The following is a 26,519-nucleotide window of genomic DNA, read 5'->3' on the forward strand; positions in this document are numbered from 1 at the left end:
GGTATTTCGAGAACACTGTCTCAACTCCCCTCTGCAAAATAAACAGGACAGAACATATCTCTTAAAGGCACAATATCATCACAAGTGGAAGTAAAAGAGATTGAAATGCTACAGTAGAAATATTCTGGATTGTCTCCTAACTGTGCAGAGATTAGATGTCATGCCCTTAGAATTAGCCAAGAAGAAATGTCTGTGTAAAAATGAAGTGACGTAGAAATCCAAATACCTGAAACTACTTTTGAAAACCCAAACTAAAAGGATGACAGTAAAAAGAACGAGGCTGACATATTTAACCTATCTCCATTAACAGATAAACAACATTCAGAGCTTGAATTGAGTGAGCCGCATCAGTCTACTCAAAAGGACCTATCTGGAGTATTATTTTTTAATAGGCGAGGGGTTAGTGAGGAAATGGAAATCATTCAAAGCCAGCTGATGAATAAAGGGCAATAGTCCATCAGGTGGTAGTTTCATTTGAGTATCGTAGCATAATGGTATGAGAGGTTCATGAAACTCTGAAAGAAAAGCCACGTTCTTCGTACTATGCATCAGTCTATTACTATTTCCCCTTTCCCAGGCTCACTATCAGCAAATTCTTGTCCATCAAACTGATCATGGCGTGCTATCTTTTATAACACCCACATGGGATGCTTTCTTCTTTTGAAAAGTCAGCAACAACTTTAAGCCCTTGCGAAGCCATGCATTCACTATATCTGTAATTCCTTCCTTTAATGTACCAGGATGCATCTCATCATGTCTGGAAGTAAATGGAAGTGCAAATAGTGGTGATGTGTGAGAGGTGGTGAGATGTCTGCAGAATGAGAAATATGCACAGAGGGCAGAGAAAGTTAGCATTTTGACAGGATGAGGTGGGTGAGAGCTGTTGACTGAGCCTAATGCATGTGTCAATGAGAGTTGTGATCCGTGAGCTTTTGTGAGAGGCACGTGTAGTGACAGAATAATATTGAGTCATTACTCTGCTGGGGCTAAAGAGAAAATTGGGGCATCAACCTTCCCAAAGCAGATTATTGACCATCTTCCTGCATTTCTGGGTGCCTTTCATTACCTAGTTTAGGGAAATGACCCAAGTTATTATCTGGGTCCAGACAAACATGGTCTGGTGACATGGATCTTCTGATAGTCAGCCAGGAAAAAGATTCAGAGACAATAAGGACTGCAGATGCTGGAAGCCAGAGTCTATAGATGTGAGGGTGGAAAAGCACAGCAGGTCAAACAGCATCTGAGCAGCATGACAGTTAATGTTTTGGGCCAAAAATGTTTGACAGGACTGGGCAGGGGGAGGGGAATCCAGAAATAAATAAAGGGAGGGAGGTGGAGCTGGGGGAAGAATGGGATAGATGGTGATGGGTGGCTGGAAGTAGCATGTTATTGTGATTTGTCTGTGGGAAGGGTCAAGCGGATAACTGAGCAGGAAGATGGACAGATTAGGTCAGGTCAGGAGGGGAAGGGCTGGAGATGGGATAAGGCTGGGGGCTGGTGAAGTCTATGTTAAGGCCAGTGGGCTATAAGCTGCGAAGGTGAAATATCAGGTGTTGTTCCTCCAGCTTAGGTTTGGCCTCACGATGACAGTGGAGGAGGCCCAGGAAGGACATGTCATCAGGCATGTGGGAGGGGGAATTAAAATGGACAGCAACCAGAAGGTTGAGTTGGTTGTTGCATACAGAGCTCAGATGCTCTGCAAATCAATCTCCTAGTCTGCATTTGGTCTCCCCAGTATAGAGGACATCACGTCAGGAGCAACAGGTGCAATAGATAAAGTTAGATCAAGTGCAGGTGAATCTCTGCTGGATCTGGAAGGATTGTTTGGGGCCTTGGACAGATGTCAGAGGAGAGGTGTGGGAGCAGTGTTGCACCTCTCACAGTTGCGGTACTGGGTGCGGTGGAGGAACTGATGGAGAGTATAGAGCTGACAAGTGAATCACGGAATGAATGGACCTTGTGGAAAGTGAACAGGGATGGGGATGGAAATATTCTTTTAGTGATGAGGTCTGTTCAGAGGTGACAGTAATGTCAGAGGATGATGCATGAGACCTGGAGGTTGGGCGTGTGGATTGTGAGGACAAACGGGACTCTATCCTATTGCTGTTGGGGGGAGTGAGTTTGAGGGCAGAAGTGTGGGAAATTAAGGAGATGCTGTTGAGGTCATCCTTAATAACAGAGGATTGGAAATTATGGTCCCTAAAATCGGAAAATATCTGGGATGATACAGTGTGGAACTAGAGGGACACAGCAGGCCAGGCAGCATCAGAGGAGCAGGAAAATTGATGTTTCGAGTTTACATCCTTCATCAGGTGCAAACCCAAAATGTCGACTTTCCTGCTCTTCTAATGCTGTCTGTCCTGCTGTGTTCCTCCAGCTCCACACCATATTGATTCTGACTCCAGAACCTGCAGTTCTTGCTATCTCTGAGAATATCTGGGAGGTCCCAGAGTGGAGCCTCTCATCCTAGAAGCAGATGTGGTGGAGGCAGAGGAATTGGGGGCATAGGATTGCATTTTTGCAGGAGGCTGGGCGAGCTCAGTTGTGAGAGTCAGTGGGTTTGAAATGGATGCCGGTGGTGAATTGGTTTCCAGAGAAGGAGATGGAGAGGTCCAGGCAGGGAAAGGAGGTCTTAGAAATACTCCAGGTGAATTTGAGAGTGGGGTGGAAGGTGTAGGCAAGGTTGATGAACCGCTCAAGCTCCTCATGGGAGCACAAGGCTGCATCAATGTAGTCATCAATGTAGCAGAGAAAGAGGTGGGGGTTTTGTGCTAGTGCAGTTGCTCCATAAATCCGAGGTAGGCATAGCTCGGGCCAGTGCGCGTGCCAATGGCCACCACTTTGGTTTGTAGGAAGTGGGAGTACTCAAAGGAGAAATTGTTGAGACCAGTGAGGACCAGTTTAGCCAAGCTGATTCCCCTCCTTGCCACCCTACCCATCAACACCTTCAGGTTCCTGTCCACAAAGCAGGGAGTGAGCTTTCCTTTCCTATGGCTATGAAGAGGCTCAAACACCAGATTTTGATGGGGCTTTTTGCTTGCAGTACCTGAATGGGAGTGCAACAGGATTTAAATATGCCACCAGAATGGCTCTTGCAGTGGTGAGCACTGCTGTTTCTCTGGCTATGCAATTTCCTAAGAAGGCCACCCAAGAACCCAGTTGCAGTTAGCAAGATGAGTGGAAGATTTGTTTTTAATTCACTGGCAGGACCTGTGCATTGCTGTCAGGCCAGAATTTATTACCTATCCATTGTCACCCTTGAGAAAGTGCTGGTGAGCTGCTTTCTTGAATCACTGCAGCCCATGTACTATACATTGACCCACAATGCCCTTGGGAAGGGAATTCTAGGATTTTGACCTAGCAACAGAAATATGTTGCTTTTCCTTCACTAAGTCAGGATGGGGGAGTGACTTAGAGGAGAATTTGCAAGTGGTGGTGTTCCCATGTACCTGGTGCCCTTGTCGTTCTAGTATTTGTGGGTTTGGGACGTGCTACCTAAGGAGCTTTGGTGAATTTCTGCAGTACATCTTGTAGATAGTCAGTAGCAATAGTTTGAATTATCAGTGGTGAAGGGAATGGATGCATGCTGCATGAGAGATTTCCCTTCAAGCCACAGGGGAATTGGCACAATGAATCCTGCTTAGCCAAACCAACACCAGCTGAAACTAGGAAAACTCTGTCTTGTAATATTTTTATGCAGCTGTTTTGTCTTCAATCATTTTCCCTATATTTTGACTTATTGCATTCTTTACAGAGATTGTAGTCCAGACAGCTGCTTTCCAAAGGTAATGTTGCTTATTAAAACATTTGTTATTAATTCATGAGATAGAGGTGTCACTTGTTAGGTCAGTATTTATTGTCCATCTTTAATTGCGAAGACGACCTTTAAGAGTCAACCACTTTCCTGTGGGTCTGGAATCTCTATAGGTCAGACCAGGTAGGAACATAAGTTTCCTTCTGTTAGTGAATGAGATGAATTTTTTTCCGATAATTGACAATTTCATTGTCACAGTTAAACTCTTAATTCGGGATTTTTTAAAATCAAATTCAAATTCCATTATTTGTTATGGCAGGATTCAAACCCAAGGTACCCAATTCTAAGGAAGGGAGTTCTGTGGAAGGATCACTGGACCCAAAACGTTAACTCCTTTTTTCTTCACAGATGCTATCAGACCTGCTGAGATTTTCCAGCAACTTTGTTTTTGTTCCTGATTTACAGCATCCACAAATCTTTCAAGTTTTTATTTTGCCCATAACATTACCTGGAACTCTAGATTAACACTTAAGGAGGATAAAACGGTTGTGTGAATATGATTTTTGATATTAGCTGTTGATGGGCGAAGGGTATATTTGCTCCATCACAAGTATTTTTGAAGAACAGACCAAATAACCTTGCCCACTATTAAACCACAAAGCACAAAACAACAGTATTGTTACAAGGTGGCTGGAGAGATGTTCTGAAAATGTTCTAATACCAGGTTTATTTTTCATTGAAAAACGTTATTAATGTTACCAAAGGAAATAATTCAGTGCATTATTACAACAGAAACATAGAAGATAAGAGCTGAATGAGGCCATTTGGCCCTTATGAGCCCACTCCCCCATTCATCATTCAACTCAATAGCCTAATCCTGCTTTCTCCCCTTAACCTTTGACTTCATTCGTCCCTAAGTGCTATGTCTAGTCATCTTTCGAATACATTCAATGTTTTGGCATCAACTGCTTCCTGTGGTAATGAATTCCACAGGTTCACCACGCTTTGGGTGGAGAAATGTCTCCATGTCTTTGTCTTAAATGATCTAACCCAAATCGTCTGACTGTCTCCCCTGGTTCTGAACACACTCGCCATTAGAACATCTTCCCTGCATCTATCCTGTCCAGACCTGTTAGAATTTTATAAGTCTCTATCAGATCCCCCCTCATTCATCTGAACTCCAGCAAAAACAATCCTAGCCTAGTCAATCTCCTCTCATAAGGCAGTCCCATCATCCCCAGAACCAGCCTGGTAAACCTTTGCTGCACTCTCTCGAGAGCATGTGCATCCTTCCTCGGAAAGGAGACCAAAACTGCACACAATATTCTTGGTGATAATGGGAACTGCAGATGCTGGAGAATCCAAGATAATAAAATGTGAGGCTGGACGAACACAGCAGGCCCAGGAGCAACTCAGGAGCACAAATGCTGACGTTTCGGGCCTCGACCCTTCATCCTCTGATGAAGGGTCAAGGCCTGAAACGTCAGCTTTTGCGCTCCTGAGATGCTGCTGGGCCTGCTGTGTTCATCCAGCCTCACATTTTATTATTCACAATATTCTTGGTATGGGCTCTCCAAGGCCCTGTATAACTGCAACAAAACATACCCATCCCTGTACTCAAAACCTCTCGCAATGAAGGCCAACATACCATTTGCTTTCTTTACCACCTGCTACTCCTGCACGCTTACCTTCAGCAACTGGAGCTCAAGGACATCCAGGTCCCATGGCACATTCCCCTCTTCCAATTTATAGCCATTCAGGTATAAGTTAATTATTTAGGATTTTTTAAAAAGACTTAAACATTAAAAGTTTTGAGTTAATTTTGCTGAACATTTATACTAATGAAAAGTTCAAGAATCTCTCTCCACTCTCCGCTCCATTACACTACCATAAAGAATGCTCAAGGATAGATATATGGGGTATTTTTCCTGGTTTGTGTATCTAACACGTTTTATAATGTAATCAAAAACATTTCAATCAGGATAACTGCATTACTGTTATTGAATTCAGAGAGGATATAGCTGACTCAAAAATGAGGACAGTCTCAGGTTGGATTTCGTGCGGTGTATTGAGTTACTGTATCTACTTCAGCTGGAACAACAGCGTGATACCTCAACTGGCTTTAGTATTTTCGGCTATGGATGGGAAATTCCTCAGAATTCTCACACTGAACTACTATTCAGCGCTATTTCATTCATGCAGACATTCACACAATTGATGAGAAAAGGACTGGTTTGATGTCCCCATAACCCAATAGCCTAGAAATGCTCAACTTTATGCTGATCCATGAGAAATGTGCAAGGGATAGGAGGTTAACCTCTAAGATTGCAATGCATTTCAGAAGTCAAAAAAGTTCATGGTAGGAGGAATGAACATTAGAAATTCTATTTTTTTCAGAAATCCAAATTATACTGTATAATACTTCAACGTATAGAATATATTGATTATTTGTTATGCAACAGGCCATTTGGTCTGACAGCAATAGATCACAAAAGGCTTCTTCCATCTTGCTTTCCTTCACCACATGAACTATACTTCCCTTCCTTTGTTCCTAACATAATTATCTAGCTTTCTATTAAAACCATCTATACTATTCACCGCAACCATTTGACAGCCCAGCCTTTCATCTTTGAAATAGGTATTTTGGATCAGGCCATTACTCAATGTCATAATCATATCTTTTGCTTGGCACTGTTTGCCAATGCCATTTTTATCATGGGTGGCAGTGGTAGCCTCGTGTGAGGGTTTTCATTTCTTGAAAGAGGCAGAAACTGAGATGGGTGTGGATGCCTTGGCAGTTGAGTTATAAGTCTTACCTGGGTAACTTCGTTTGGCAGCAAGTAAGAGGCCCTCTAAAACATTATCTTCTTCTCCCCTATGACACCCCCTCACCCTACATAGCACCTTCATTCCATCTCAGTTCCTGCAAATCGCCACACTTGTCCCACACCCACTTATCCAATATCCACTGTGTTTCAAACTCGTGAGCCCTATAATAGCATTTGGAATTTGTTTAGATGTTCATGATCCAGTCAAAACAGTCATTCAAAACCACTTTTAGAAGAAATTCTTGTAGATGGTAATCAAACTGTCAAATTAATTTGTGGCACTCTCCACAGCCAAATCGATAACCCATTCTGAGCTAAATCCATTTGTCAGGAGTTGGAAATTAGCCAAGCATCCATAATAGGTTGCCCTTGCACAGCTGTATTAATAAAACCTCCAGAGCTGATACATTGATACCTTGCTCTGAAGGAAGTCAGCTTTCTGAAGTATGGATAGCATAACAAAAAAAAGACACACATCACTGGCAGGATTGCTTTTAAATCTGAATACAAATGCTGTTCAATGTAGAAAACACTTGTCCAATGGAGGAAATACCCTAATGCATTTTAACACTTCTCCAATGTATGATAGTAGGAACTGCAGATGCTGCAGAATCTGAGATAACGAGGTGTGGGGCTGGATGAACACAGCAGGCCAGGGAGCATCATAGGAGCAGGAAAGTTGGAAAGCAAGAAAGACCCTTAAAGGGTCTAGGCCCGATACGTCAGCTTTCCTGCTCCCGTGATGCTGCTTGGTCTGCCGTGTTCATCCAGCTCTATACCTTGTTATGATGTTGGTCACTTGCTTTTTCTAAATAAAAAAGCCTCATGGCATTTAAATATATTTCACATTATGACCTGTGAAGTTGTCTCTTTGTGAACTTACCTGACAAAAAGTTCCTGACTCCAGACTAGAGATCCTCCATGGCTCATAACTCCACTGAATTATTACAAACAATGTCACTTAAAAAAACAATCCAAGTACAAGAAAAAAAGTGGGGCATTTAAAATGCCTAGCTCTGCAATGGAGCTGGTCATGATCATAATATTGTCTCTCTACCCATGCCTTTATCCCGCACCCTTACAAATTCCATATAATTTCAGTACAAAACTCAAACATGTGTGGTATAAATAGCTTGAAATATGTTTTGTAAAATTTATTTTCATACAAAGTTTTACAGTTATTCCAATTTGTAGCAGTTTAAGCTGCGTTAATATAATTCAGCATTAATAATTAGCTATTGAAACTTTTGCATCTGCAAAAAAGGCATTTCTAAAATAGGCTGGAGAGGATCATCCTCCTTTGATTAAATTCACAAATAAAATTCTGTGTAATGAATTTCAGTGCAGCAGCCATCAGTCTATGTAATCAATTTCAGTGCAACAGTCTTCAGTAGGACTCAATGCTGTAGAAGTATAAAAAGAGAAACCACATACAGTAACAAGTAATTCAGCTATTCATCTGACTTACTAAGTTTACATCCTGAGTTTTAGATTTTGCCATATTTGGCTGTGCGTAACTTAGCAAAATTTTAGAAAACAAAAACATGTAAAATATTACAACTTGAATTTCTTTTCTGCTTCGTCAGCAATGATTTCACCAATAGCTAAGGATGAAGTTGCTGCAGGAGAAGGGGCATTTCGAACATGAAGAACACGGCTCCCAATTGCACCAGAACCTCCATCAAACACAAAGTCATCCACGAGATTGCCATCTTTGTCCAAGGCTTGGGCTCTTACTCCAGATGGCCCTCTGCAAAACACAGCAGAGCCTAGAGGTTATTTAAGTCATTGCAGAATACAAACTAATTCTATATATGGAAAGATTACCCTGGCATTCAATTTAAATTATATGGTATAGTAATCAGCTCAAAGGGTCTAGGCCCGAAACGTCAGCTTTTGTGCTCCTAAGATGCTGCTTGGCCTGCTGTGTTCATCCAGCTCCACACTTTGTATCTCATACATCAGATGACATCATGTTATCAGTCCTTTTGCAGAAATCTGCTACAAAATTGAAGACTCTGACGACATACATAAAATCAATGAGATTTTATATCTGTGTTATGATTGGGATCGTTAATTCCATAGTTTGCACTGACTCTCATAAATAAACCTTAACAAAGCCTGAATATTTAATTGTACATGTTAAAAAGATCATTTTTCAAAATCATAAGCCAATATTGAAGAAAAAAATTACAGATCAAAATCCTGAACATCAGACTGATTTACATCAAACTCCTTTTATAATTTTGCATGCCTAAACTTAGAATTATTTTTATTAAATTTCTGAAGAACGGTCCCGATCCAAAACTTCAGCTTTCCTGCTCTTCTGATGCTGCCTGGCCTGCTGTGTTCTTTCAGCTCCACACTGTGTTACCTCTGACTCCGGCATCAGTAGATCTTCCTATCTCTTAGAATTATGCACTTCGCTTTCCACTCTCTCCTTATAGCAGAGACATGAGAACCATGTGGGGCATTATAAATCTGTATTTTGGTAACATATAACTACCCATCATGGTGTTTTTGCAATGGTGTATATGTTTAGAACATTAGCACCAGGAGGAGGAGTAGGCCATCTGGCCCCGCCATTCAATAAGATTATAGTTGATCTATTCATGGCCTCAGTTCCAACTGCCCACCCTCTCACCATAACCTTTAATTTCTTTACTGTTCAAAAAAATTAGTATCTTAGCTTTAAAAACTGTGAGGAAGCCTCAACTGCTTCACTGGACTGGGAATGCCACAGATTCACAACCATTTGGGTGAAAAAGTTCCTCCTCAAATCAGTCCTAAATCTGGTTCCCTCCAATTTTTCGGCTATGCCCTTTAGTTCTAGTTTCACCCACCAGTGTAAATAACTTCCCTACTTCTATCTTATCTATTCCCTTCATAATTTTATATGTTTCTATAAGAACCCCTCTATTGTTCTAAATTCCTAGTCTATTCAGCCTATCTTCATAAGCCAACCCTCTCAACTCTGGAATCAACCCACTGAATTTCTTCTGCACCCCTACAAGTACCAGTACTTCCTTTCTCAAGTCAGGGGGCACACAGTACTCCAGATGTGGTCTCACCAGCATCCTATACAGCTGCAACATAACCTGCAAACTAACCTTCTGCAATTCATGCACAAGGAGACCCAGGTCCCGCTGCACAGCAACATGTTGCAATTTTTACCATTCAAATAATAGCTCCTTCCTACTGTTATTCCTACCAAAATGGATGACTTCACATTTTTCAACATTGAATTCCATTTGCCAGACCTTTGCACACTGATTTAAACTATCTGTATCCCTCTGCAAAACTTTGAGAGTCCTCTACACACTTTGCTCGATCACTCATCTTAGTATCACCCGCCAACTTTGATACATTACATGTGGTCCCCAACCTCAAATCATCTATGTAAATTATAAACAATTGTGATCCCAACACTGATCCCTGAGGCACACCACTAGTCACTGTTCGCCAACCAGAAATGCACTCATTTATCCCCACTCTTTGCTTCCTGTTACTTAGCCAATTCTTGAGCCATGCTAATACATTGCCTGAAATGCTTGTACCTTTATCCTATGCAGCAACCTTTTGTGCGTCGCCTTGTCAAATGCCTTTTGGAAATCCAGATACACCACATCTACTAAGTCCCCATTGTCTAACGTGCTGATAATGTCCAGCAAATTAATCAAGCATGACCTGACCTGCATGAACCCATGCTGCATCTGCCCAACAGGTCAATTTCTATTTAGATGTCTTACTATTTCTTCCTTGATGACGGATTCAAACATTTTCCCCACTACAGAAGTTAAGCTAATTGGCCTGTAATTCCCCATCTTTTGTCTACTTCCTTTTTTGAACAGTGGCATCACATTGGGAAACGGCCAATCTGCTGGAACTGCCCCAGAGTCCAGCAAATTTTGGAAAATTACCACGAGTACATTTGCTATTACTCCTGCCAACTCTTTCAGCATGCTAGGATACATTCCATCAGGGCCAGGAGACCTGTCTACCTTCAGCTCTATTAGATTGCCCAACACTACCTCTTTCATGATAATGATCATGTCCAGGTCCCTACCTTCATTAGTCTCTTTGCCATTAATTACTGGCAAGTTATTTGTGTCCGCCATTGTGAAAACAGGTAAAAAAAAGCTGTTCAATGCTTCAGCTATTTCCTCATTTCCAATTATTAAATCTCCCTTCTCATCCTCTGAAGGACCAATGTTTACTTTAGCCACTCTTTTTTGTTTTATGTCTTTATAGAAACTTCTTCTATATGTCTTCATATTCTGAGTTGGTTTGATCTCAATCTATTTTACTTTTCATTGTAGCCTTTTTAGTGGCTTTCTGTTGACCTTTAAAATTTTCCCAATCTTCTTGTTTCCCACTGGTTTTTAACCACTTCATATGCCTTATCTTCAATTTGATAGGCTCCCATATTTCCTTTGACATCCATGATTGATTACCCATTTTACAACGGTCCTTTTTACTGGTACATACTTTTGCTGAGCACTTTGACAAATTGTTTTGAAAGTCCTCCACTGTTCCGCAACTGTCCCACCTTAAAATCTTTGTTTCCAGTGTACTTTAGCCAACTCCTCCCTCATCATTGTAGTCTCCTTTGTTTAAGCACAGGATCTAGTATGGGATTTTATCTTTTCACTTTCCATCTGTATTCTAAACTCAACGATATTGTGATTGCTCCTTCCAAGAGGGTCCCTAACTATGAGATCATTAATTATCCCTGTCTCATTACACCGGACCAGATCTAGGATCGCTTCCTTCCTCATCAGTTCCATTACATACTGTTCAAGAAAGCTATTGTGGATACATTTAATGAACTCCTCCTCAGGGCTGCCTTGACTGACCTGGTTCGACCAATCGACATATAGATTAAAATCCCCCATGATAATTGCCATTCCATTTTTACAGACATTAGTTATTTCTTTGTCTATTGCCCATTCCAATATGATATTATTACTTGGTCACCTATAGACTATGCCTAACAGTGACTTTTTCTTCTTAGAGTTTCTAATTTCCACCCCAATGGATTCAACCTTATTCCCCATAGAACCCATATCATCTCTCACTACTGCCCTGGTGTCGTCCTTACATATCAGCAACACCACCTCCTTTACCTTCCCATGTGTCCTTCTGAATAGTCTGGTATCCTTAATTCCCAGTCGTGACCATCCTGCAACCATGTCTCCATAATGGCTACTAAATTATACCCATTTGTGATAATTTGTGCCCTTAAATCAACTACTATGTTTCTAATGAGATTAGCATTTAGGTAATGTGTCTTTATGCTAGTCTTTATACCTTCTGTTTGAATTCTAACATCTCCATTAATAATATCTCCTGAGTTTTCCTTCCTCTTAACTTCCTTCCTAGCCCTCGGTATAGTTAAACCCTCCTGCATAAATGTTAACCAGGTATTTCCTTTTCTACTTACCATTTACCTCCTGTTGTTTTCCCCTTCCTTTCCCCCAGCTCACTAATTTAAGTTCCTAGTGACCACCTATTTATCCTGTTTGCTAGAACACTAGTTCTAGATTGGCTAATGTATCTTCCACCACACTAAATGCTATTGCATTTAAAGGCTCATGGGAGCAGGAGTAACTTAACTCTGGACACTATTCCATCATTCAGTTACTTTCTTCTAAAGTCAATTCCTTAGGATAACTTCACACTTTACCATGATGTATACCATCTGGAATCTAGAATGAAGAGTTCTATGGACCATTGCCGATTGTCAGGAAAAACTCATTTGGTTAATTAAAGTCCAGACCTACATCAAAGTGGTTCACTTTTAACTGCCCTCTGGGCAACTTGGGACGGGCAATAAATGCTAGTCTAGACAGTGGCACCATTGTTCCATGATGAATAAAAATAAAATAATGAAGTATGAAGCTGCAATATTGGAGAATACTGTAGTGAATATTGCTATATGCTAATTCAAAACATTTCGGATTCAGGAAGGATTAATGGGACAGTAACTTTGACAGTAAGTTTGAATTTGTCACAGAGATAGTAGGAACTGCCAATGCTGGAGAATCTGAGATAACAAGGTGTAGAGCTGGATGCACACAGCAGGCCAAGCAGCATCAGAGGAGCAGGAAAGCTGACGTTTCAGGTCTACACTCGTCTTCAGAAATGGGGGAGGGGAACAGAATTCTGAAATAAATCGGGAGAAAGGGGGAGGCAGGTAGAAGATGGATAAAGAAGATAGGTGGAGAGAAGACAGACAGGTCAAGGAGGCAGGGTTGGAGCCAGTAAAGGTGAGTTAGAGAGGGTCCAGGAAGGATGGACAGGTCAAGGACACAGGATGAGGCAAGTAGGTAGGAGATGGGCGTGGGTTTTGAGGTGGGAGGAGTGGATAAGTGGGAGGACAGGTTAGGAAGGTGGGTATGAGCTGGGCTGGTTTTGGGATGTGGTTGGGGGAGGGGAGGTTTTGAAGCTTGTGAAGTTTTTTTATGAACTGTTCAAGGTCCTCGTGGGAGCACAAGGCGGCGCCGATACAGTCATTAGTGCACGGAAGAAGAGGTGGGGGATAGGGCCAGTGTAGCTTCGGAAGAGGGATTGTTCCACGTACCCTACAAAGAGGCAGGCATAGCTTAGGCCCATGTGGGTACCCATGGCCACCCCCTTTGTCTGTAGGAAGTGGGAGGAATTGAAGAAGAAGTTGTTAAGGGTGACGATGAGCTCAGCTAAGCAGATGAGGCTGTCAGAAGAGGGGGACTGGTCAGGTCTGTGGGACAGGAAGAAGTGGAGGGCCTTTAGGCTATCTGTATAGGGAATGCAGGTGTATAGGGACTGGATGTCCATGGTAAAGATGACGTGTTGGGGACCAGGGAATCGAAAGTTTTGGAGGAGGTAGAGGGTGTGGGTGGTGTCATGGACGTAGGTCAGAAGTTCCTGGACCAAGGGGGAGAAGATGGAGTCGAGATAGGAGGAAGAGGTGGGGGAATAGGTCAGTGTAGCTCGACTTCAGAAGCTTCAAATTCTCCCCTCCCCCGACTGCATCCCAAAACCAGCCCAGCTCATACCCACCTCCCTAACCTGTTCTCCCACCTATTCACTCCTCCCTCATTGCCATCTCCACCCACTGGCCTCATCCCGCCTCCCTGGGCCGACCTATCCCCTCCCTAACGCACCTTTACTGGCTCCAACCCTGCCTCCTTGACCTGTCTGTCTCCTCTCACCCTATCTTCTCTTTTATCCATCTTCTATCTGCCTCCCCCTGTCTCCCTATTTATTTCAGAATCCCCTTTCCCTCCCCCATTTCTGAAGGGTCTAGATGCGAAACATCAGCTTTCCTGTTCCTCTGATGATGTTTGGCCTGCTGTGTTCATCCAGCTCCAAACCTTGTTATCTCAGTTTGAATTTGTCATGCTTTTTTTGGACAGAACAAACCTGGGCAATTTTCTATGTTAAAATACTGACATCTACATAACATATATACTGAGAGAGCTTGAGTAGAGGCATAAATAATTCTGGAACACCACAGCCTTTGCTGTATTCACCGCACTCAGCTATTTCTTTGTCACGTGTGGGCTGACTTCTGTAATGGTGCGGACATCAGGAGATGGCCACGATACATAATCTGTTCAAAGCCTACTCCTGCTTCTGTTTCTTGAGCTCTTGTGTATGATTTCTGCCTTTGTTGGCTTTGGTCAAGTTTTCTTTTCTGTTCCCAATACTTCTTTCTTTCTCTGGGAAGACATGACAATTTAAATGTAATATAGCTAACTGCAAAGTTTTCTTCTACAGTGGGAAACAAAAAAAGCTAACAATTTGTTGACTGCTGAAGACTGGAAAATGTGTGAATTCAGAGGAACTCAGGTGATCTTACATATGAAGTACAGAATTTAAATACAAGTTCAACAAACAATTAAGAAAGTAATTTCTATATTAGCTTTTGTTACTAAGGGATTGGAGTATAAACATAAAGAAGTCTTACTACTGCAATTATACAAGGCGTTGGTGAGGTCACACCCAAGGTAGTGTCTTTAATTTTACAAGAGGAAAGACATACCTGCTCTAAAGGGAGTGCACAATGTTAACTAGACTAGCTCCTGAGATGATGACATTGTGTTTGGTAGATAAATTCAGCAGTCTATATTCCCTGGAGTTAAGAAGCGTTGGATGCGATCTAATTAAAAATGACAAATTCTTAAGTGTTTGACAGGATAAATGCTGAGAAAATGCTTTCCCTGGTTTGGGAAATCTAGAATACAGGATCAGATTTTTAAATAAGGGCTTTGCCATTTAGGATTGAGACAAACAGAAATTTCTCAACTTAGAGTTTTCTTTTATTGAAGTCTTTACCAGAGAGCTGTGGATATTGAGTATATTTAAGGCAAAGTCGAATGGATTTTGGGGTGCTAGGTGAATCAAGGCATATCTGGAGAGTGCAGGGAGTAAGAACTGAGGTAGAATATTTGGCGTAATATTGCTGAATGGCAAAGGGGAGGGGGGAAATGGAGGAAACTCCTCACTATTTGGAGTCATACCTAACAAAAGGGAAGTCAGTGGAGGATGTTAGGGGGCAGCAGGATAAGTCTCAGGCTTTTGATACAGGAGTTCCTCAGATGGTGCCCTGGAATCAACCACTTTCACTCATTTCATTAATGACTTTCCCTAAATTTTACGTTGCTCATTTCACAGGATAAGGCTGTTTCTGGCTCGGCCATCCCAGAGGGCAGTTATGAGTCAACCACATTACCATGGGTGTGGAGTCATATGGAGGCCAGACCAGGTAAGGATGGCATTATCCTTCACTGAAGGATACTGGCGAACCAGATATGTTTTGCTGACAAATCACGATGGATTCATGGCCGTTATTAGACTCTTAATTCTAGACATTTTTACTGAATTCAAATTCCACCATCTGCCATAGTGGGATCAAACCTGAGTCCCCAAAACATTATGTCCGGATTAATGGTCTCGTGAAAATACCACTAGGCCCTCGCTTCCCCCTAAGGTCAGATCAATGATCAATACCAACCACATTGCTCAGCTGCTGAAGGACTCCATGGTGATATACAGCAAGGCAGAACATAATAGCAGCTTGGTGGCTCAGTGGTTAGCACTGCTGCCTCACAGCACCAGGGACACGGATTCATTTCAACTTTGGGTGACTGTCTGTGTGGAGTTTACACATTCTCCCTGACTCTGCATGGGTTTCCGCCAGGTACTCCAGTTTCCTCCCACAGTCCAAAGATGTGCAGGTTAGGTGGTTTGGCTATGCTAAATTTCCCATGGTAGACAAACAGGAGGCTTGAAAAACACTTCAAGCCAGGCAGCATCTGGAAGAAAGGAGCAGACAACGTTTCAGGTATAGCCCTTCTTGCCCATAGTATCCAGGCTGCATTGATTAAGGAAATGCAGGTTTACAGGGATGAGGTGGGTCTAGGTGGGATGCTCTTTGGAGGGTAAGTGTGTATTCAATGGGCCCAACGACCTACTTTCACACTGCAGGGATTCTATGATTCTGTTCTACAACATTCAGGTTTGAGCTGATAAGTGACATTCAGCCACCACAAGCATTGGGCAGTAAAAATCTCCAACAAGAGAGAATCTAATCACCTACTACTTCTCAAAACTCGCTACCTACTACTGGCTCTACTACCATAGAATTCTCCACATCCCGGGGCATACCACTGGTGAGAAACTTAACCAGACCAGCCATATAAATACCACATCTACAAGATCAGGTTAGGGATTATTCTGAGATAAGCAACCTTCACACCTCCTAAGGCTTATTTCCTACCTGAAAGGCACAAGTGAGGTGTATGATAAATTGGTCTTTGCATTGATTGGATGGCACACTCCAGGAAACCTCAGGAAGTTTGATCCCTTTCAGGGCAAAGTTTTTCACTAGACTGATACCCAACCCACTACCTTCAACACTGGCTCATTCCACTTCCGATGCACAGTGACAGCAGTAGGCAATGCTTACAAGATACAGTGCAGCAAATGACCAAGGCTCCTCTGATAGCACCTTCCAAATACAACACTTATACGACTTAGAAGAACAAGGGCAATAGATGTATAGAAACACCACCTGCAAATTTTCCTCCAAGCAACACACCATCCTAACATCACTGTTCCTGGGCCAATATTTTGGAAGCCCTTTCCTAACAGCACAACGAGTGTACCGATACCACAGTCTATGGCAGTTCAAGACAGGACTCATCTCCACCTTCTCCACTGCAATTATAGGTGGGCAATTGCCAGTAAAGCTCACATTCCATGAACAATATTTTAAAAATATAGGCTTGAAGATTTGATGGGCTCTATCCTGCTTCTATTTTGTATATTCTTATGCCCGATTATGCCTCCATGTATTATCTTTGGACTGTTTTACATTAACGGCACTGGAATTGCAAACCATTGGCACTTGCTGTTGTTTCTGGCCTGAAGCAGTTAACTGTGTTTCTATCATAAATGCTGCCTGACCAGCTGCATATTTTTAGTGTGTTTTCATTTAAGTATAGTCACAGCTTTCGTAACTTATGTCACCCAACCTGCTTTATCTATCTAGTTTGAACAGCTGATCCATTTAACCAAGTTTAAAAATTACTACATTTAAGATCAATGAAATTTTCTCAAAAATTATGGCTTCCTTTAGTAAAAAGGTCTACGTCTCTTCAGTTATTCCGATAACTAGTTTAAGATTCCTCAACTGTCACTTCAATGGATTTTCTCTGAACCACCCCTTTGATATTCCTGATGAAACCTGATCACAATGTGCTAAATTTTGCCTAACCAAGACCTTAGCATTTGTCCAGGCATTGTGTCCTCATGATCAATTTATTTTTGTATTGTCCTACCACACTGATCTTGGACTCACAATAACCGTTCTGCCGACTTGGTAGTCTTGAGCAGGTCTTCCTATATAGTGACACATTTCACTAGTTCTTAAATTGTTTCAAGGTGTGTCATCTCTAAAATACTATCTTAAGGCTATTCTGTGTTGATCTTCTGGCACGTGTACAATTAGATCTTGCCTGACTCATAGAATTATACATTAATATTAAAGATTAACTTTCCTATATCCTTAATTGCATAGATATAAAATACCATTCTTGACTTGAAAAATTTACATTTCTCCAATTTTTCCTTGCAACTCAGATAGTTTATATTAAGAATCTGAGTAGATTAAATCCATAGACTATTGCATCCCCTTGCATGCAGCTTGGCTCTCAGCAGAAATAATTACTAAATCATTACAAAACTAAGCAGAATAATTAAGATGCAGTTTAATCAGAGCCATATCAACTCTGTTATATATTTTCTGACTTCTGCCACACTATTCTGGCTATTTGTCAAACATTTTATTGGCTTTGTTGATTATTGACCTACACTGGTTGGTCATATTCAGCATCAAGCTTGCCAAGTCTCCCAAGTCCGTGAACATCATGTAATTCCAATAAATTAGAGAACACCACAGAAACATATAAGTAATACACAAATCCTGCACCTCAAAAGGAAAAGTCTGATCTTTAACACTAGCCGTTGCAACTCGCATCAGATCTGGTAATCATAACATCTTTAATAGTTTAAAGAAAAAAAGTGTACTAAATTTAGAAGTGGCCTTTTCTCACATAAGAATGCAAGAAATCCATCTGTTCTTTCCAGGTAGAATAATAATTTGTTTCTTCCAACTTGAAATACTGTATTCACTGCTCACAAGGTGTTCTGGTATACTTTTGAGATATCCAATGCAGATTGGATAATCAGTTTGCAGACCACCTCCACTCCATCCACAAGTGTAACCTTGAGCTTCTAGTCATCTAGGCATTTTCACTCCCACTCTGACTTCTCTACCCTTGATCTCTTACACTGTTCTAATGAAGGTAATGGCAACTCACAGCACAATATATTATCTTTCAATTAAACACTTGACAGTCATCTGGACTAAAATGAATTCAATATCTTCAGCAAACTAATTGCATGTACCTTTTTCAGTCAGCTGTTGGTAACTTTTTTGTGATTGCCATTTACACAAACCTTCCCACTTGTTTCTTTCCTGCTCTCCTCCTTTTTTGGATGTTGTGTTGGCTTAAAACCTATTCTATCTCTATTCTTTTTACCACTTCTGATGAAAGATCATCAAACAAAAACATTAACAGTTTCTCTTTCCATTGATGCTAGCTGACCTACTGAGTCTTTCCAGCATCCACAATATTTTGGTTTTGTTGTGTTTTTCAGTAATTAATTGATCTAGTCTTGAAAAACATTTCCTGTTTTAATTGAAGATCTGTAAAGATCAAGACAACATTTTCTATGATTGCAGCAAATTGATTTAAAGAGAGGTCTAACAAGTAACAGATAAAATCATTATGGTGATGGTAACAAACCCAAGGGACCAGAGATAAAGTAAATCAGAAACAGAGATGAAAACAGTTGAGATTCAACATGCTCCATATATTCTTACTACTCACCTTGTGACATCGTTCACGGTGAGTGCGGGTATGTACCTTTGAAGTTGTTTTACTTGGGCACCCATTACAACTCCTCTGTACATTTCGTTCAAGCCAAAGGCTATATTTTTCAATATAAGTTTCTGGACGCCACTGGTAAAGACAAGATGGAGATTTTTTTCAACGTTTTTGAGAATTTCAGTTTATTAAGATCTAAATACAACTTGAACCAACTTTCAAAACTTAACAGATAAAGAATTAATTATTTTGGATGAATGATCATGCTTTTCTTACTTGAAAATATTTTCATTTAAATATGAGCAAAACACATATATGGCAAAATAGTTATTAACAGCAGATGTATGATAAGAACCCGAAGATATGTTGTAGGATGGATTTTCTTTCATGAATGTGAGATTTTTGGAACAATTACCATTTGTGGTTAATGCACATTTCAGGTTTTTCAGGTCATTAATAGGCTTCGTGGCACAGATAAATTGCTTTTATTAACTTGTCTACCATTAGTAATTAAACGTGCTATCGGATATGTGATTTGAATTGGATCATTATTTGCTTTGAGTAACTTAAAGTTTATGCCTAATTAATACATTTAATGAATAGTTGGTACCCGAAAAGAATGAACTGGAATTGTAACAGTTTAGTTAATGTTGGAAGATATAGTTTGATTTTAAGGTTGTTCAGTAATCTATTCTAATTCTAATACATTCATTTATTTTGCAAAGATTCAAATTGGACACATAGTTCATACCTATAGGACATGGCATCTGCAAAATCATGTGGATCAAAATCAAAAACATCGTAACCTTCTCGTTTAAATGCCAAAACTGCATTTGGTCCAAGCCAGACACTACCATCCATTCTGGGCGTAAAGTGCACACCAAGGAAAGGAAACTTTGGATCTGGAACCTATAAATCAAAAAAGATAGCTTAAAGAATCATTACTGAAATATTCAAAGAATGCCACTGAAGAAATGGTTTTTGATCTGATTATTTAATTAAGTATTAAGAACTAAAAGAAGTGGATACAATTTCTGACAAAAGCTTTGTTGGTTGGATGATATAGAGTTTAGTCTACCATACTGCAGTGGCACAGCCTATACAAAAATAAAACATACACACTAGTCACTATGTCTATCACTATGGAAAGAGAGTGTTTACCACACAGTGCCATTTTACCTGGTTTGCCAATTTAGAGTGTAAATTTTCAATAACTTGCTTAATATATAATGGCATCCACAGTATTGATATACTACACACTTTGCAATTCACAGCAAAACATCAACAAAATAAACTGCAATTTGGGACATCTCACACTCCTTTGCTTTTCACATGTTAATCATTTAATTGTATTATATAAAATGACGCCGTTTGTGCTTCCCTCTCCAGATCAAACCACCACCATTCAGCACAGGTATTAATCAAGTGGCATCCTAACAAAATAAAAGGTACCAGTCTAGTAACAATGTCAGTATTAAACACAACATTTCCACTATAAGTAAATGATAATTTTGGAAATCAGTCATGCAGCATCAATCTTATAATAGTTCTGCATGAACAGATTCTCTAAAGTGAGTAGTATCTTTTTCTTGAACTCTGCTTTTCTCTTGGGCAAATTTTGACTACCTTGCCGTACCCAATGAGTTTATGCATTTTTCACACACAAGAATGAATTTTCACAAAAGTAAAATGTCCCTACGTCAAAGGTGTCCCAAGACCAGATTCTAAGGTGTACCTTATATCTCCAAAAGGAGAGAAGCGTAAAACATTCCTGCAGCCCTCAAACCTCCCACTCAGTGTCATATAATCTCCAGGTCCCTCTCCTGCCAATCCATGCAACCAAATGCCCTTTGGTCACTAGCCCCCACCCATCCCCAGCCTTCATGTCCCTTTGCCACCTGAATGCTCACTTCCACCCACCACCCTTGCCCTGTACCATTCTAAATTATCTACAGATGCTCCCCATACAGGAGAAAAGCTATAGGTGGAATTTTCCCCTTCCCACTATAGCATGAGCAATGGTATATAGAAATCAGAATCTTCCTAATATTTGACCAGAATCAATCAAATGTACCATCACAGTCAGTCAAGGTGCTTGTCGATTCTAGTCTAAGGGGCTAGTTACGGTTAGTCAGGTACTTGGTCCGACCACAGCCAGGGATTGTTTTTCACTGTGGTCTGGAAATTGACCATGGACATTCCTGCAGGTTAAGTGGAACCAGTCCAAAGCCTAATGGTGGATCAGCCTGGATGCTTTGGGAGAGTGAGAGACAGACGTTTGCTAATAATGGAGAGAGTGCTTATTAGGGTGCAGACTATGGAGTTCTGGACGAATTGGTAATTCAAGTCTGGAGATGGATTTCTTTCATGACTTAGTGCAATGAAACAGTGGCAGTGATAAGGTGCAATTCTAGATCAAAGGGTGGGATCTCATGGACAACAGGACGGGTTATTGTGAGTGTTGTCTTTTACATAAGGCTGCATTGACCACCAGAGATATGGACATTTTCAAAGATCATTGGTTCTGGGGGCAAAGTGAGCATGTTAATTTTAAAGTGGCTCAACCGAAACACTGGGAGACTGAAAGTCCTAGTGGCCACAGAGACAGCAACACAAAACGGAAAAAGAAGGGTGGTGATTAAAATATTGCCTTACAGGCAAAGCGTGTATTTCATTTATTAGAACATTGATGTTGAAACCTTGCCAAATTGAATCTAAAGTCAACTGCATAATAGCTACTATAAAAAAGGTTGACATTGTGTGCAAACAGGGTGGTCAAACTTAGAACCACAGAACAATTACAATTATCCTCTCACGGATGCCCATTCTAATCCCACTTTTCAGCATCTTGCTTGTAGCCTTGTAAGTTACAGTGCTTCAGATGCAGATCCAGGTTCCATTTAAATGAAGTGAGGTTTCTGCCTTAACCAGGCAGAACTAGGCAATGAAACCCACCACCTTCTGGATGAAAGGGTCCACTTCATGTCACTTCTGATCCTTTGACCAATCACCTTAAATCTGCATCCCCTGGTAACTGACTCTACTCCGGGGCAAACAAGTCTTCCCTATTCACTGTAAGCCCCTCATTATTCATACACCTTGGTTAAGTCACCTGTCAGCCTCCTCTGTTCAAAGAAAAATAACTCAGCTTATCCAAATCTTTCCTCATGACTAGAATTTTCAAGCCCTGGCAACATTGTTATATTCCTCCATGTTCTCTCTAGACCAGTTGTGTCCTTACTGTAATGTGGTAACCAAAACTACATACAATACGGCAGCAGTGGCCTAACCAATGACTTACATATTCCAGTAATATATTCCTACTATTGAAATCAGTACCTCACCCAATGAAGGAATGGATCCCAAATAGCTCCTTTATCTATATCTACTTGCCCTGCCACCCCAGCAACCAGCGTACATGCACACCAACGTTTCTCACTTGCTCTGCCCTCTCAATACCCTCATGTTTATAGTGTATCTCCTTGCTTTGTTTGCTCTCCTCAAATGTATACTGTCACTCCTCTGGATTGAATTCCACTTGCCTCTTTTCCAACTACTCAACCTGCAGATGACAGCCAACCTCTTCATGATTAATTGCACAACCAATTTTTGTGGAATCTATAAATTCCCCAATCATGCCTCCCACATTCAAGTCTAAATCACTTACATAAACAGTAAACAGCAGGCACCCAATACTGAGCCATACGGCATACAACTGGAAACCACTTTCCATTTAAAAATGTTAAACGTCTGTCAACCTTTGTTTCCTATGGTGTTACTGGCATAATTTTAATCCCAATGTAGCATCAAAACTTTGACTGAGCACATATCTCACAGCCCCCTGTATAGGCATAACAATGACCTTGGGAAGCCTCCACACCATACAATGGAAAGGTATAACATGAGGCTTCATTGCTTTGCATGTGACGTCTGAGGAGTTCCTCCAATAAACACTTGGGAAAAGGATGAATCTCCCCATCACCAGCAGCTCCAGGTCCCTATTTGCAAAGCACTGTGTGAACTTTCATTTCCATAGTAAGGGAGCACCACAAAGTGAAGGGCTGTTCCTGGATTGCAGGCTGGGTTTTAAATATGGCATTGGCAAGGACTTCCACTACCTGTCATGCCTGTAAATGTGATTCAACAAGAAGGGCACCAGGGAACTATGCTGCATGATTAATGAATTGAAGAATGGAAGGCTGCATCAGAAATGTTGCTCCAAACCGCAGCAGATTGAATCCGATGAATCTCATTTGACAAAACACCTCACCTGCACATGGGAAAATTGCATCCTTTGGGTTTCTGTTACTTCAGTCCTTATATTGCAGACTACACTCCAGTGAGAAAAACACATTTTAATATATAGATAACGAGTCTACACTTATTGACATTTCTTGACAGGTCTTGACAAGCTGTGCAATTCCAAGGGCTTCATGCAACCTTTATGCACAATCTTCATAATATTTAACAGTCTCAAAGGACACCCCTCAAAAAGATCTCTGACCCCACCCTCAAAAGATATCACACACCCAACCCCAAGTGACCCTTAACTGTCCCCCATCTCCAAGGTTGATTGGGATCAGGGATACCACAGATGTGCAAAAGGGTACCCCTGGCAATCTAAAAGAAATGCACTGATCACCAGGCTGCTTTTACCTTGTCTAATCTCCACACTGTGGTTTCCAGATGCCTGAGTTTCCAAAATCCAATTTCAGCGGAAGCAGTTAGTGACTTAAAAGGCCGACAGCCTCAGGGAGCCGCGCATGTTTAAACTAGGACTCACCCACCAAAATATTTCCTGCAAAAATGAGATGGGCTAGATTTGGGGCGGTATTTGAGATTCCCAATTTCTTCATTTTTGCCACAATGGAGGTGTTCTGCATCATGGTGAAAACCAGAGCCTTAGTGTTTCACGTAGTCAGCTGGACAGTCATTTGAGTTTATATCCAAATGAGGCAAAGGAATTTGAGAGACATGTTGCTGCAACCTTGGAATTTCTCTTTCTGGATATAAACTTTGTTAATTGCAAAGCAATTGGCGACACTGTCCTTTTCAAAATTAACTACCCTCACCCTAAACATATATTTCAATATTTCTATCCAATTTTGTCTGTATTCTAGCAGAAAAAAAATTAAAAGGTTTGAAAAATGTAAAATGTATTTTGAAGAAGCGTCACTGAACCTGAAATGTTAACTCTGCTTTGTCTCCACAGATGCAGCCAGACATGCTGAGTTTTGCCAGCTATTTTTGTTTGCATTTATAATCTCTTGTGCACTTGCTAGAGTCAAAATAAAACATGATTTACATTTCAAATACTTACAGGATAAATGTTGCCTTTGACTAAGTAGTGTTTTTCAGGTTTTAGCACCAAGTAATCTCCCCGAAAAGGCACTATTCGTGGCTCACTACTGCAGCCTGATTTCTGGGACAGCCTGTCTGAATACAGACCTCCACATGTCACAACATAGCTGCAATGTATTGCAGATCCCTGTTTTAAAAAAAAGGTAGATACAAGCCATTAATTACCTACCAACTAAAAAGATCAAGCAAGAAGTATGATAGGATTAGATATATTCTTAACTTTTCCACTGGAGCTCTTTTAAGTAGATCTGAATTTAAAAATAAGTTTTTTTTAATAAAAGTAAATGCAGTATGCGATGGGGGTTGAGTAAATGTACTGTATGGGCAGCATGGTCCTAGTTTTAAACATAGGCCCGTGTGGAACCAAAGTCATAATAGGGAAATTTCAGAGGTATTGGGAACTGCCAATGTTACAGAATCTAAAATAACAAGGTGTAGAGCTGGATGAACACAGCAGGCCAAGCAGCATCAGAGGAGGAGGAAAGCTGACGTTTCGGGCCATTTCTGAAGAAGGGTCTCGACCTGAAACATCAACTTTCCTGCTCGTCTGATGCTGCTTGGCCTGCTGTGTTCAACCGGCTCTACACCTTGTTAACTATAGAGAAATTACAGTTGCCCTGAATTGCCTGATCAGATAAATGAACAAAACATATGAAAAATGCTGTAATCAAATGGTCAGATGGTTACCTTGTCATTAGAAAATTTCTAGGCCATCTCTGAGTGTTTTCTGACCTATTTGGAGGGACAGTGTGTTGTAACTGATGACACAGAGGGTCTGTGTTAAGTTCTGATTTAAAACAGATGCAGCATACTAGATGAGCAGTGTACTATTTGTCAGCTAAACAACATGTGGTTGATCACACTGTGACCACATTATGCTGTGTAAATATCGTACAGTTGATTGAATGACAAAAAACTGCACAGAGATAGTTTACATGAGTAGCCTGAACAAGGTGGCCTGACGTCAAGGTGCATTAAATCCAAGGGTTAAGCCTTTTCTACTCAAAACAAACAATGATCTTAATGTTCAAAAAACTCAACTGACTACAGCAGATGACACACTTGTGATGTCTGCCAGTGGTCAGATTGATCAATCATTGAAGACTGGACAGTGTTGAGATTTGATTGCACATGCTGCTTGCACAGAAAAGTATTATAAGAAAGGATGCTTCAGAGTGCTAATTAGCCAGCTGAGGAACAGAAGTCACAGTGGTTGGAAGCTTACATGGTGTGGCTGATCACCTATCAGTCTGGTCTTCAGACAAGTGCAAGTAAATGGCTTTCACTTGTGATTGTAAGTATTGTATGGGTAAGCTTGTGGTATCTTACTATTATTGTTATATTTTGCAGTATACCTTGTTTCAATCAAGAACAACTGGGTATATCCCATTGTTAGGGTTGCATGGATTATTAATATCCAGCAAAAACGTGACATACCAGGGAAAGTAGGAATAAAAGCCCACATCCTCTGCATCCTTTCTACTTGTGGAGGAGGGTGATGGTGGTAGTAAAAGGGAGGAAAGGCAGAGAGGGGGGACCAATGTTTTGGCCCATTTATCCAAAACAAAAATAAATGAACATTTTGCCTCAAAATGTAAATACGAAATTGTGCTTTCTGTGCTTAGGCAATCACTAAACAGATGAGAGACATAGCCAACAAGCAGCAATCCAATAAAAGTGAGAGACCATATTAAAAACTGCTTTATTCCATATTTCTTCCTTACTCCTCATTCTTCAAACAAACAACAATAATTCTATACTTTCTTTAAAAATTGATGATTTCTGTCTGAATGCAGACAATGAGCAACCAACCAGAAGCTGGCAATATACCTCATAAATGTAATGCCCCATTCTATCCCGAGTTTTAAATTGAACATCCGATGCAATCTCAAAGAAAGTTTCATCCTCACATTTATTCTATTACTTAGACAAGTCAAACACATTTGTATCTACTTTAGACTTCACTTCTGTAATACTCATGCCATTATCCCCTTCAGTCCACTAATAATTTTACCAAGGATCTCTTTCAAGATTGCCTAGAGTCATAGAGTCTATGGCACAGAAAAAGGACATTTGGCCCATCAAAACTGTGCCAGTCCTGAGCTCTGCCTGCAAAACTTCCACTGTGCCTGGAATTCC

The 26,519-nt window shown here is 40.8% G+C and overlaps 1 protein-coding gene across 2 annotated transcripts in view; it reads right to left on the reverse strand.

Moving 5' to 3' along the window:
• Window positions 1–7,754: 7,754 nt before the first annotated feature.
• The window catches only part of l2hgdh (L-2-hydroxyglutarate dehydrogenase), a 32,617-nt gene continuing 13,852 nt past the window's right edge, over window positions 7,755–26,519 (reverse strand). Inside the window, exons 7-11 of one of the 2 annotated variants that reach the window (XR_009446236.1) lie at window positions 24,340–24,507; window positions 19,771–19,928; window positions 19,023–19,154; window positions 15,581–15,881; window positions 8,219–8,332 (exon numbers count right to left, since the gene is read on the reverse strand). Coding sequence is in view for 1 of the 2 variants with exons in the window: in XM_048538270.2 (XP_048394227.1) it covers window positions 8,137–8,332; window positions 19,023–19,154; window positions 19,771–19,928; window positions 24,340–24,507 (654 nt within the window). In the remaining variant the exon portion in view is untranslated. Of the gene's footprint in view, window positions 8,333–15,580; window positions 15,882–19,022; window positions 19,155–19,770; window positions 19,929–24,339; window positions 24,508–26,519 lie in introns of both variants that reach the window. The other variant, XM_048538270.2, reaches the window with a different exon arrangement.

The sequence above is a fragment of the Stegostoma tigrinum genome, chromosome 10 (assembly GCF_030684315.1).
Source record: "Stegostoma tigrinum isolate sSteTig4 chromosome 10, sSteTig4.hap1, whole genome shotgun sequence".
NCBI lineage: Eukaryota > Metazoa > Chordata > Chondrichthyes > Orectolobiformes > Stegostomatidae > Stegostoma > Stegostoma tigrinum.